Genomic DNA, 11,258 nt, shown 5'->3' on the forward strand with positions numbered 1-11,258 from the left:
ATATGGAATCCACCTTTGCTACTCATAAAGCTTTTGCTGATGTAACTGACTTGTTTACATCCAGAATCCCTAACCATGCTATTACACCTTTAGTTTGTGTCTATGTAAGATGTTTTAAACTGTGCTTCTTGCAAGTCGTCTTGCTAATCAGAGCTCCTCATGGGGAATATCTTTCAGTCAGTGGTTTCTGAGTTTTGCTGGGGCAGCATTCAAAAGAAATTGAACCTCAAGTTATTTGCCACGGAGATGCAAAACAACAGAACTTTTCTTAGTTTTTTCTTAAGCTCTTTTCACAAACTTTTCCCAAGTGCTCAGCATTGAAGTTCACAGTTATATCAGTCGTGTGTTAGCCTGTCACTTACATGCGGAAGGATTTAAGTCTTAGTGCTTTTCACTTCAAGTGAAACAACTATGTACTGACATCAAGGGGGAGTAAAAACAGACTAGTTAGATATTAAGTCTATCTGGTCTTCATGTCAAAGCTGAAATAAAAGTGTGCATGATTGTTGTGCATGATATTGCTCTTTTTGTTCCTTTTATCTACTAGGAATTTTTTTGTTGTTTTTTTTTCCCCTTGACTGGAAAGTTCTGTTATGACAAAAGCAACAGTCTTTTAATATACTCTCTACACCCATGGCACTGCTGCTTTCAGCTTATATAAGTAAGAAAAATTAATTTTCTTGTGGGGAGGCTGATGTAAGTGATGTAGCAAATGTCATGCTCAGCCTTAATATTCTGAGGGTAAACACAGGTTTTAATCCTTACTCTTGCTGCTTTTTGTCACTTCTTTGAGTAGATTTTGGGGACCACTGTGATCTTAATCAGCTTTTGGTCAATCTGTGGAGAGCTTTACCTGTGGGTTGATATCTGAACTGGCCTAGTGTGTTTCTAATGTGTTTCTTCTGTTCAGCTACTTTGCACTATGGTTATTTGAACTTCTGTGATGAACTGGATGTGAACTTGCTTGACTGCCTACTTTTGTAGCATGGTACTGGATGCCACCAATTCTTACTTAAATCAGCTGGAGTTATTTTATTTGTGTGTGTGTAAGGTTCTGAGAAAATATATTAAATCATCTCTAGCTTTTCCATCTGAGGAATTCAGACTTGTTGTTCAGGAACCTTATTGTACATCTACTTCGGATGTAGGCTCAGAAGAGCTATTGAGATCTGAAATCATCAAAAAGGATTACTTCATAGGACTGCTGTAGAAGGAAACTGAAGTAATTAACTTCTAAAGAAAGGAAGTTAATCAATTGGGACAGAAAGGCTGGGAAAGGAATACTTAAAAGCATTGTTAGAATTGAAATGGTACTTAGAACTTTGGGTACTACTTTTTCTCTAGTACTACTCACATTGCTTTTACACTGCTGGAGGGAAGTAGTGGGAGCAGGAAAAATCAGTGTTCCTAGGGAAGCGAGTAGTACTCTGGTTCCTATCTGAAGCTTCAGGTTCCACTTTGACTGTGTTGTGCCATCAAGTAGGCAAACAAGTTGTCATAAAAAGGAAATTGAGCTTCAAATTCTGCTGCATAGCTTAATACGTACCTAAACTGGAGCATGTTATCAAGTGGGCTGACTTTCTAAAGCAATCAATCTATTCTTAGAAACAGCCAGTATATGGATATTAATGTGCTTATGGACTACTTCTTATTAATAGTTAACCTGTGTGTTTCTCTTCAGCTTTGACTTCTAAATTACCGATCTAAACAAACGAAAAAACCCACTATTCATACAGGTGACCCTTAAACTGATACATCCTTCTCTGCATCCATTCTTTTACAATAACTTTACATCTTTAGATTTAACCTTTGATTGTCATGGTTATTCTGCTTGTACTGAATAAGCTACTTTATGTTCTAAGGAGGAGAAGTAGTTACATAATAAAATCAGTAAGGAATTTCTTCTTGCTGGAAAAACTAGTTAAATTTCAGAAGGCTGAGAGCAGTATTTTAGTTGCTTCTGTAGCACAGAACTACAAGATTACTACTATAAAAAGTTTCACTAATAGCAATTATGGTAAAAAGTTGAGGTGAGTTAGAAGCACAGATTTCCCGGAAGTGATTTGAGTTAAGTTCTATTTAGTTGCTGTTTAGTATTGTCTGGAATTTCAAATGCTCAAAGTTCAGCAGTAGTACATGTTGCTCCAGACAGCTTTACATTTATTACTCTATTTTTCAGTCCTAGGTTTTGCTTCTCCTCTATAGATGATACCCACATGGCTCTTCCCTGTAGTTGTATTGTTTGGCGTAAAGCCATAAATAATTTTTGTAACAATATAAAAATGCTGACCTGTTCCTGATCTAAGACTTAAATTTCAAAGGTCATAGGATATAGTTGGGCATGCAGATTAGAACTACTTACGTCATACCACGATCTGTAACTTTGTCCTAGTGTTCTGTAATTTTGGTAGTCATCCAGAGGAAGAAACAAGAGAAACGTAGGTTTCAAATCTGTTTCTATCTGTCAGAGTATTAATTCAACTCTGTAACGTGGGCAGTGGGGAGCTAATTTTGCTGCTGTTACGAAATAATTTAATTTTCATTTTTTTCTATTTATATACAAAGCTGAGAAGACAGCTGAGCCTTCAGACACTCCACCATCTGATGATGTTATGATAGTGTACGAGCTCACACCTACCCCAGAGCAGAGAGCTCTCGCAGGCTTTCTCAAGCTACCTTCAACCTTCTTCTGTTACAAGAATAAGCCTGGATATGTGAGTGAAGAGGATGATGGTAAGGAATGTCAAGGTTAATCTTAGTGTTCCTTTTTTTGTAGGGAATATGTACTGTACTTCTAGAATCAACAGACACTAATATTGTTGAAATTGATGACAACTGCCATCTTCCTTTTGGCCAATGACCCTCTGTCTCCCTTCCCAAATCTGTTTTGTGATACTCCTAATAAAACTAACACGATGCTTGTTTTCTGAAAACATGAAACCTGTGCCATAAATCTAGGCAGAGAAAGTGTCAGTGATGTAATAAAGCACAGGTACGTAAATAAGAATTGGAAGCTTGCTGCTGATGTTTCAGGTTCTTAAAATAAGTGCAGAAGTCTTGTGTGCTTGATCAGGCTTGTGAGTCTGAAGAACTTAACAAATTTAGACTTCTCTGTAATTGGAAGATTCCTAAGAACTCATACTTGTTTCCTGTGTTTAAGATGAAGACTATGAAACAGCAGTTAAGAAACTTAATGGAAGACTGTATCCCAGCAATGAAAAAGAAAAAAGGAAATGGCAAGGTATGTCTGAAAACAGAATGGTTAGTTTCTTAGATGTTGAACCTGAATCTTTAAATCTGGAGGACATTTAGGCTCTGAGGTTAACTTGCTATTTCCTGAGGTGGGTACTGTTAGAAACACCAATCTACATTTTAGAGACCCTCCAAACAAGAACATCAAAACTGTTATCCTACCCTCGGGCTTCTGCCTCTCTTTTGACTGTGTGGAGCTGAGCTTTGCAAGATGCCTTGAAAGACTGGGGCATGGAGAAACTGTTTACTGCTGTGAATGTTTGCTACTTTTGCAGATAGTTGACTTGAATTATAAGAGTTAGTACATGCTTTTTTTTTTTTTTAAAGTACACTGTTCTAAAAATACAGCTGTAGGGTTTTTATAGCTAAACATACAAGTGTGGAAGAATGAATATGCTTGCTTATGTGTTCGTGGTTATTTTGGCTGTGCCTCGAATAGCAGTGTTTGATAAATGAATTTGAATAGGTCTGTAAATGAGGCTTGCTTTCTGAGGCTGACTTTCTGTGTACTAAAAAAAGGTGGCATATATTGAGCTACTAAAATATAAGTATGAAAAGAAGCTAGTAGTAGTGGCAGTTGCAAAATTGAAGTCTTCATTATTGCATGGAGGTTCTTTGATAGCAACAGAAAACCACAGTATGACAAATGTACAGTTCCTTAGTTACCTCAAGTGAGTGACTTTTAAAATAATGATGCTATTACAAAAGTTTTAAATTTAAGATGTTCTGAGTATCATTAGGTTAGTTTATAATGTATATGTCAAAAATGATCACAGTATTAAGCTGTTTTATCAGCTGTTTTCCACTAATTTTTGTTCTTTGCAGTAGGCACACCAGTCAGACATGAATTGGAGAGGGAATGTGTTACTGCTTCCGAAACTAAACCTCCAGAGGAGAAGACTGAAGAAGAAACTCCACAGGTCGCTTCCACATCTGTCTGTGGCATTAGTAGTAATGCAGAGGATGCCAGTCCAGAAGGCTCTCAGAAAGAAGCTAACACTCAGGAAAAGAAAGTATGAGTCGAGTCTTCATGAAAAGTTTTGGCAATAAATTTGCAGTATTATTCTTAGACTATTTTCACTTAGTAAGAAATAAAATATCCAGCAGATTAAAAACTACTTGACTTGTTTGACTGTGTCTCAAGTCTGTTCTGGCACTGGAACTAAGGTACAGATCTTAAATTTTCAGGGAGAGAAAGGAAACAGCTTTACCTCCTAAAGTAGAAAGAACTTTGGCTAGTAGAATTCCTCCTAGCAGGTATGTAAGAGTTAAGTGATTTCAGAGAAATTCCCAAGAGAAATGGTGCTTGTTTTGGAATCATACTGCTTCAGAGGTACTTCAGTCTCTTGTCAAGTTGAACTCGAGTGCGTGTTAAGAGTAATGGAGAATGTCTGAAACCTTCCAACAACAGTTCTTAGGGTTTTTTTCCCATTTATTCACTTCTCTTATTCCCTGTTAGTTACCTGTTTTGAAACATTAGTAAAGCTATAGGAAAGTTGGAGTCTGAGAACTTAGTATCGTGATTTTTTTCCACTGCTATTGTAATTAAATGAAGAAATTGATAACATGGGAGGGAGGGAGAGCAGAGGGGGAATGTGGCTTTTTTTGAAGGAAGTGGTTATTCTTAGTGTCCAGACTTAATGTGGTTTGAATATTAGGCTCTCCTGGCTTATATGCTTACTGTTTTATTAATCTCAGGAGAGTGAAGTTACAAGCTCAACTGACATAGTCTCTACAAGTGAGGAAGAATTACATACTCCATCAACTAGTGAAGCAACGACGGTATTTGTGCAGTCAGCTGCTAGCAGTGAAGAAGCAGATTCCAGAGAAACTGCTCATGTATCACAGAATTTACCAGGAGGTGATGATAAACCTGTGGACCTGTCAACTAAAAAAGAAAGTGATTCTGAATGTTCCGAGTCAACACAAGGTAAAGTTTGGGAGTATGTAATGGTTTGTTTCGGTGTGTGTGTGTGTGTGTGTGTGTTGTGTGTGTGTACAAGCTTAATTAAATTGACCTTTAAAAAAGCAAACTTTAGCCATTGCATTGAACATTGATTGCATTGATACAGCACTGAATTTGAAGCGCAGGTATTAGTCTAGTGAAAATATGAAGGGAAATGAAAATACTTGTGCCTATCAAAAAGTATGTTCAGATGACTCTACTACAGAGCACTACTACTCTCTGTTGTATGATTTATACTTTTATTAGTGTACTGTTGAATACCGTGTGAATACTCATTCAAGCTGTGTGGATCTGCAGAGTCTCAGAAATAGCATGCTGAAACTCAGTCTTGAGCAGTTTTTTGGACTATAATAAAAAGTGTCATTATGAGAAGTCACGTGCACATGTTAAGGCTTCTTCAGTTTTTGATGTCATACAGTTGTAAGAAAAAATTTTTTCCTTAGAGAGGGAGAAAAACACTTAACTTTTCCATCTTTGACAGAAAACAAACCTATCTCATTTGGCTTTGGTAATGCTTCAGGCTTGTCGTTTGCGGATCTGGCTTCCAAGAACTCTGGAGACTTTGCTTTTGGCTCTAAAGGTGAGTTAAGCTTAAGCCTCTGGTACAGATAAGCATCTTGATTTGTGTTTCCTATGATAAACCTCTGTGCACCAGATTTCTACATATTGTTAAACAATGTAAATTTGTGTAATCTTTGTTCTTGATGACAAGTTTAAAATGCAAATCTCTTAATTGTAGATAAAAACTTCAAATGGGCAAACACAGGAGCAGCTGTTTTTGGAGTACAGTCAGCCAGTAAGGCAGAAGAAGATGAAGGTGGTAGTGATGATGAGGTGGTACACAGTGATGATATCCACTTTGAGCCAATTGTCTCCTTACCAGAGGTGAGGGAACTTTCAGGACTTAAAAAGTATTAAGATAAATGTATCTGCTAACAGCAGGTTTAAGAAGAAAAGATAAAAGATTTAACCTTCCTTTCTGTCTTTTGTGCTTTGTTGTCTATTTCCTTATGTTCTGTATTTTTTTACTCTGCCTGTGTGGACGCACCTTGCTGTTCTGAATCTTAGTACAACTTTGCACTGGGGAAGTGCAAATCAATTAATGATGCGAACTTTAATATTTTATTCTTTGAGATAGTGTTGGTCATACAGATCTGTACAAGTAACTTTGAAAAGTTAAAAACTAATTCATTATAATGTATTTGAAAAATTATGTGGAGGGGGAGCTTGAATAATGGAAATACAGCTCTGTGATTTTTCTATTGATGACCTGTAGCTTGAGTTCTGTGAAAGCCTTCCAAATGGGTGAGTTTTGTTGCTCTAAGCTAGATGTGAGAGTTCTGGAATGGCCAAGCAATAAGGATGGAACACAATGTAAGAGGCTAAGAAAATTCACATTTGTAGTTGGAAAATAAATAGCTTTTTAGGAAGTAAAAGAATTTTAAGCTTAAGTAAAGATTAGTTTAATTTGAAGTAGCCTTATGTAACTTTGTAAGGCTTAACACAGTTGTTCGTGTCTGGATTTCTTATTTAACCTTAGTGCATCCAGTAAGTTGAGTAGCTTGCAATGACTATGATCTTCTAGTTTGGCTTCGTGTAAAGAATATAACTTAATTGCACATTAGTATAATGAAACAAGATGAATAATAAATATATAAATATATATAAATATATAATAAATAAGATGAAACAAGACTAATACAGCACAAATAAACAGTATGTAGTGGCCTTTAATTGGAACAGCTGATCTGATGAAGTCTGCAAAATGTCTTCCTCTTCAATATCTTGTCTGCCTTTCCTTGTCTGTTAATTACGTTATGACTTCTGTAGTTTTTTTTCTTGCCTTACCTGCTTTTTTTCTCCTTCAGTGTCACTTCTCCCACCAGAAATGCTTGTCTGTCATGTATTTCTCCAGTTCTTTCAAGTTTTCTTTAGCTTTGGAAGATGTGTTAACTCAAGGATGTTAAAAATGAGTAATATGTGCATATAAAGTGAGGAAGATATGCAGCTGTGAGGCCTCCCTTTATTTTCAGTTGATACTTATTCTGACAAATGCCAGTATTAAATTATTTAACTGTCTTTAAAAGGGTAACACCTGAAATGCTAACAGTGCTGTGTTATCACTTAGTACATCATTCAGCAGACCTGAAATTTTATTGGGAAATAAGCCAGAACACTTGATAGCTTAAAAAAAAAAAAACACCCACAAACAACTTCCTATGTAGCATGGGGATGTTGTGTTGTATTGCTAAAATGAATTTCAAACACTGGAATTTGTTTGGCCTTCTTATATTTTGAGAAGGCAGGGCTTTTCGTTCACTTCAGTGCATGATGAGTGTCTATAGAGCTGTAAGTACAAACCACTTGAGAAAGGAAAACGTTGGATAATTTTGTATTACCTGATGTCAGAATTGTAAGTGTTATTGGTGATGACATCTGGAGAAGTCACACAGTACTGTGCTGTGTTTTAGGTGGAGGTAAAATCTGGAGAAGAAGATGAAGAAATTCTCTTTAAAGAGAGGGCGAAACTGTACAGGTGGGACAGAGATGCTACTCAGTGGAAGGAGCGTGGTGTTGGAGAGCTTAAGATCCTTTTCCATACACAGAAGAAATATTACAGGATCCTTATGAGAAGGGACCAAGTTCTTAAAGTGTGTGCAAACCATGTCATCACCAAAGAAATGAACTTAGTGCCCTCTGATACATCAAACAATGTTTTAATTTGGACAGCTACGGATTACGCTGGTGAGTTGATTGAGTGGTTTTTACAGTTCTTCTCAGTATGTTCTGCAGTTTGTTTGGCTTTTTTTTTTATGCTGGAAATTAGACAGAACAAAAGCTACTAATCTCTGGCTACAGTGAATAGAGCTAAGGAAATTTCTTCTTGGATTTATTTTCAGATGGTGAAGTGAAAGTAGAACAATTTGCAGTCAGATTTAAAGTTCAAGAACTGGCTAATTCTTTCAAGAGGAGATTTGAAGAATGCCAGCAAAACTTGTCAGAGCTACAGAAGGGCCACCTCTCTCTGGCAGCAGAGCTGTCAAAGGACACCAACCCTGTTGTGTATTTTAACGTTTCTGCCAACGATGAACCTTTAGGACGCATAACCATGGAGCTGTTTTCAAATATTGTCCCTCGAACAGCTGAAAACTTCAGGGCCCTGTGCACCGGGGAGAAAGGCTTTGGATTCAAGAATACCACATTTCACAGAATCGTTAGTGACTTCATATGTCAGGTAAGCTTAATGTGAAGACTTCTCACTGAGAGATTGAAACCCATCTTGGCTAACAATGATGCTGCAAAGTAGGAGATAAGGAATGGCACAAGCAGCTTGTGCTGCCCTAAGCCAAATGCTTTAGAGTTATTTAGTGCTGCTATGTTAGTACAGAAAAAAAAATAAGGAAGAATCTTCTTAGCATGGACAAGGGACAGAATTTGCAAGGAAATTGAGGCTTTCCAAAACTAATATTCAGCCTTCTTTTCTACAAAAGAGAAACTTTCGTATGCTCACGTGCTAAGAGCACCTACTTGTCAGGCTTCTATTGACTGTTTGAAGTGTGCTTTGTATTTCACATAACCTCCACTGTGAAATTCAATTATTTTAGACTCTCACATCTCAGCCATAGAAGTCCTCTAGGTCTCATATCATGCTGTGACTTTGTCCTTAAATTACTCAGATTTCCCACTTAGAGTATCAGCTTGCATTGTGTGTGAAACCTATGCAGACAGCACTGGTTTTGCGTGTTAGTAGTACCAGCAAGTCTTTCATAAATTCTGAAGGCATGGGAGATTGATCTCTGTTCATATATACCTTCCCTTCTTTCCCAGAATTCTCACAACTAATTTGATGTGACTTGTAATGACTTGAAACAGATAAAATAAAGCAACCTCTTACATGCTATACTAATGCTTTTGCATATCATTACATCTCTGAAGACAGAGCTTTGTAACTCAGGATTATAGTATTATACAAATAGCTTGTCACCAGAACTAAAAAACTGTCCAGTCTTGATTAGATATTACCTGAATCTGAAGCATGCCTGTTACTGCTCTTTTTTTTACTTTATTTTTGCCTTTTTGATGAGCAAAGGAGCTTTGCTTGTTCATTTAGGATGTAATCTTGTTTCAGGTTATTCTACATGCTGTAAGTAACTTTCTTGAAAGTGTGCTGTAGCATGTTTATCCTGACAAAATGTGAGCTATTATCCATGTTTGCTCTGCCCAGACTTCTCCTCAGACTTCTTGTCTTTCAGAATTTTCTTCAAATATATGGTATAGTACATGATCACCTTCGTGCATGTAGTCAAATAATCAGAAGCCAAAAACCTGCTACCATGTGGAAAGGCAAAAACACTGCTCACTAGCAGTAGTCACTGTCCTGAACAGGCAGTGATCAGGAGTTTCTGTGCCTCAGTGAGATAATGCAGGTGCCAGCTGGAAAGGCAAAATGATGTAGAAAGCAGACAGTGTGAAATAGTGGTCTAGGGATATGGACCAGGAAGATAAAATGCTGCACTCAGTAAAAATGAGAAACTTCATGCTAATGTTTTGTTACCAAGATCAAAGCTGATGAAGCTGAGATGCCTTGTAGCCAAGTAAATATGGTACCTGTGAAAAGTAATGTTGAGGTTTACTTATGTTCTTCCAAATGGAATTCTTTCTTACTGAAAGAGAATATTATTAGTTAATGTTTTGGGACTTGTAAGTTAATTCTGTCCACTTTTTTTTTTTTTTAAAGGGAGGTGATATAACAAACCATGATGGAACAGGTGGACGATCAATTTATGGAGAAGCATTTGAAGATGAGAATTTTGAAGTGAAACATACTGGTCCTGGCTTGCTGTCAATGGCAAATAGGGGCCGAGATACGAATAACTCTCAGTTCTTCATAACACTCAAAAAAGCAGAACACTTGGACTTTAAACATGTGGTATTTGGATTTGTGAAAGATGGAATGGATGTCGTGAAAAAGATTGAATCCTTTGGTTCTCCTAAAGGGCTAGTAAATGGAAGAGTTGTCATTACAGACTGTGGGCAAACATAGAATTATGGCTTTGAGTATACAGATGTTCTAGTGGTATGAATTGGTATTTAGATGTTATTAACTAATTATTTCAACTTCTTAAAAATGGACACTTCTGATGTATAAATGTAAAATTACAGCTCATAGTTGTTTTTTATGTGTTCAAATTGATTTTTTTTTGCATGTTAAATAAAGTTCAGACACTGGCATATTTCAGGTGTATTTGTGTTATCCTGACATTTGTATTGAATGTCAAATTTTAAAAATTAAATCTTAGTCTTGTTAAAATAATTGTCCTATCCTCACTTTGGCTTGTTTAGAAACAGAACAAAGTCTTGCGTGGTCTGGCTTCCTGCTCCTGTACATCTTTCCTTTGAATACACAAATTGAAGATGCTATAACTGCTGGCCAGTAAACCAAAGGCCTTGGAAATGTAATTCTTATTCTCAACAGAAAACAAGTCAAGGTAGCTAGCCAGGTGAATGCTGTTTCGTACTGTTCACAGTCTCTAACACTTCAATAATCAAAGGATAAGAGTAGTTCCTACATACATTCTTGGATACAGAATTTCACTGTTACTTGCTAGAGAAAATTACCTTTCAGACCTCAGTTTCTTTTGTATATAAGACTTTGAAGTGACTTACACAGTTTAGTGACAACTCTCTAATGAACTTTGAATGTTATTTCAAAAGCTATAGTATAACTTGCTGCTGTAACTATGACAGAGGGCACTTGTGGCTGTCTTCTCGATTTGTTTATCAGCTCTGTCTCCTGTGGCAGACTTGGACATTGCACAACTGACTGTGTTTTGTCTTTAAAAATTCCATGTCTTAATGGTGAAATTGCATGAATAATTTATATATATATTTTTTTTACTTTACAACTCAATGCCAGGACTATTGGCCCAGCCAAGGTTTACTGTGTGAGTTTCAATAGGGCCAAGTGTTGGGTCCTGCATTTTGGTCACAACAACCTCAGGCAACCCTACAGGCTTGGGGAGGAGTGGCTGGAAAGCTG

At 36.9% G+C, this 11,258-nt stretch overlaps 1 protein-coding gene across 2 annotated transcripts in view; it reads left to right on the plus strand.

Moving 5' to 3' along the window:
- The window catches only part of LOC116236505 (E3 SUMO-protein ligase RanBP2), a 30,321-nt gene extending 19,789 nt beyond the window's left edge, over positions 1–10,532 (plus strand). The window contains exons 21-29 of one of the 2 annotated variants that reach the window (XM_031605159.2): positions 2,566–2,733; positions 3,161–3,241; positions 4,078–4,265; positions 4,951–5,182; positions 5,700–5,798; positions 5,958–6,103; positions 7,690–7,963; positions 8,119–8,453; positions 9,957–10,532. In XM_031605159.2, coding sequence (XP_031461019.2) covers positions 2,566–2,733; positions 3,161–3,241; positions 4,078–4,265; positions 4,951–5,182; positions 5,700–5,798; positions 5,958–6,103; positions 7,690–7,963; positions 8,119–8,453; positions 9,957–10,262 — 1,829 coding nt within the window. In that variant the 3' untranslated portion in view covers positions 10,263–10,532. The remainder of the gene's footprint in view (positions 1–2,565; positions 2,734–3,160; positions 3,242–4,077; positions 4,266–4,950; positions 5,183–5,699; positions 5,799–5,957; positions 6,104–7,689; positions 7,964–8,118; positions 8,454–9,956) is intronic. The other variant, XM_031605160.2, reaches the window with a different exon arrangement.
- The last annotated feature ends 726 nt before the right edge of the window (positions 10,533–11,258 follow it).

The sequence above is a fragment of the Phasianus colchicus genome, chromosome 1 (assembly GCF_987193195.1).
Source record: "Phasianus colchicus chromosome 1, bPhaCol1.hap1.1, whole genome shotgun sequence".
Taxonomy (NCBI): domain Eukaryota; kingdom Metazoa; phylum Chordata; class Aves; order Galliformes; family Phasianidae; genus Phasianus; species Phasianus colchicus.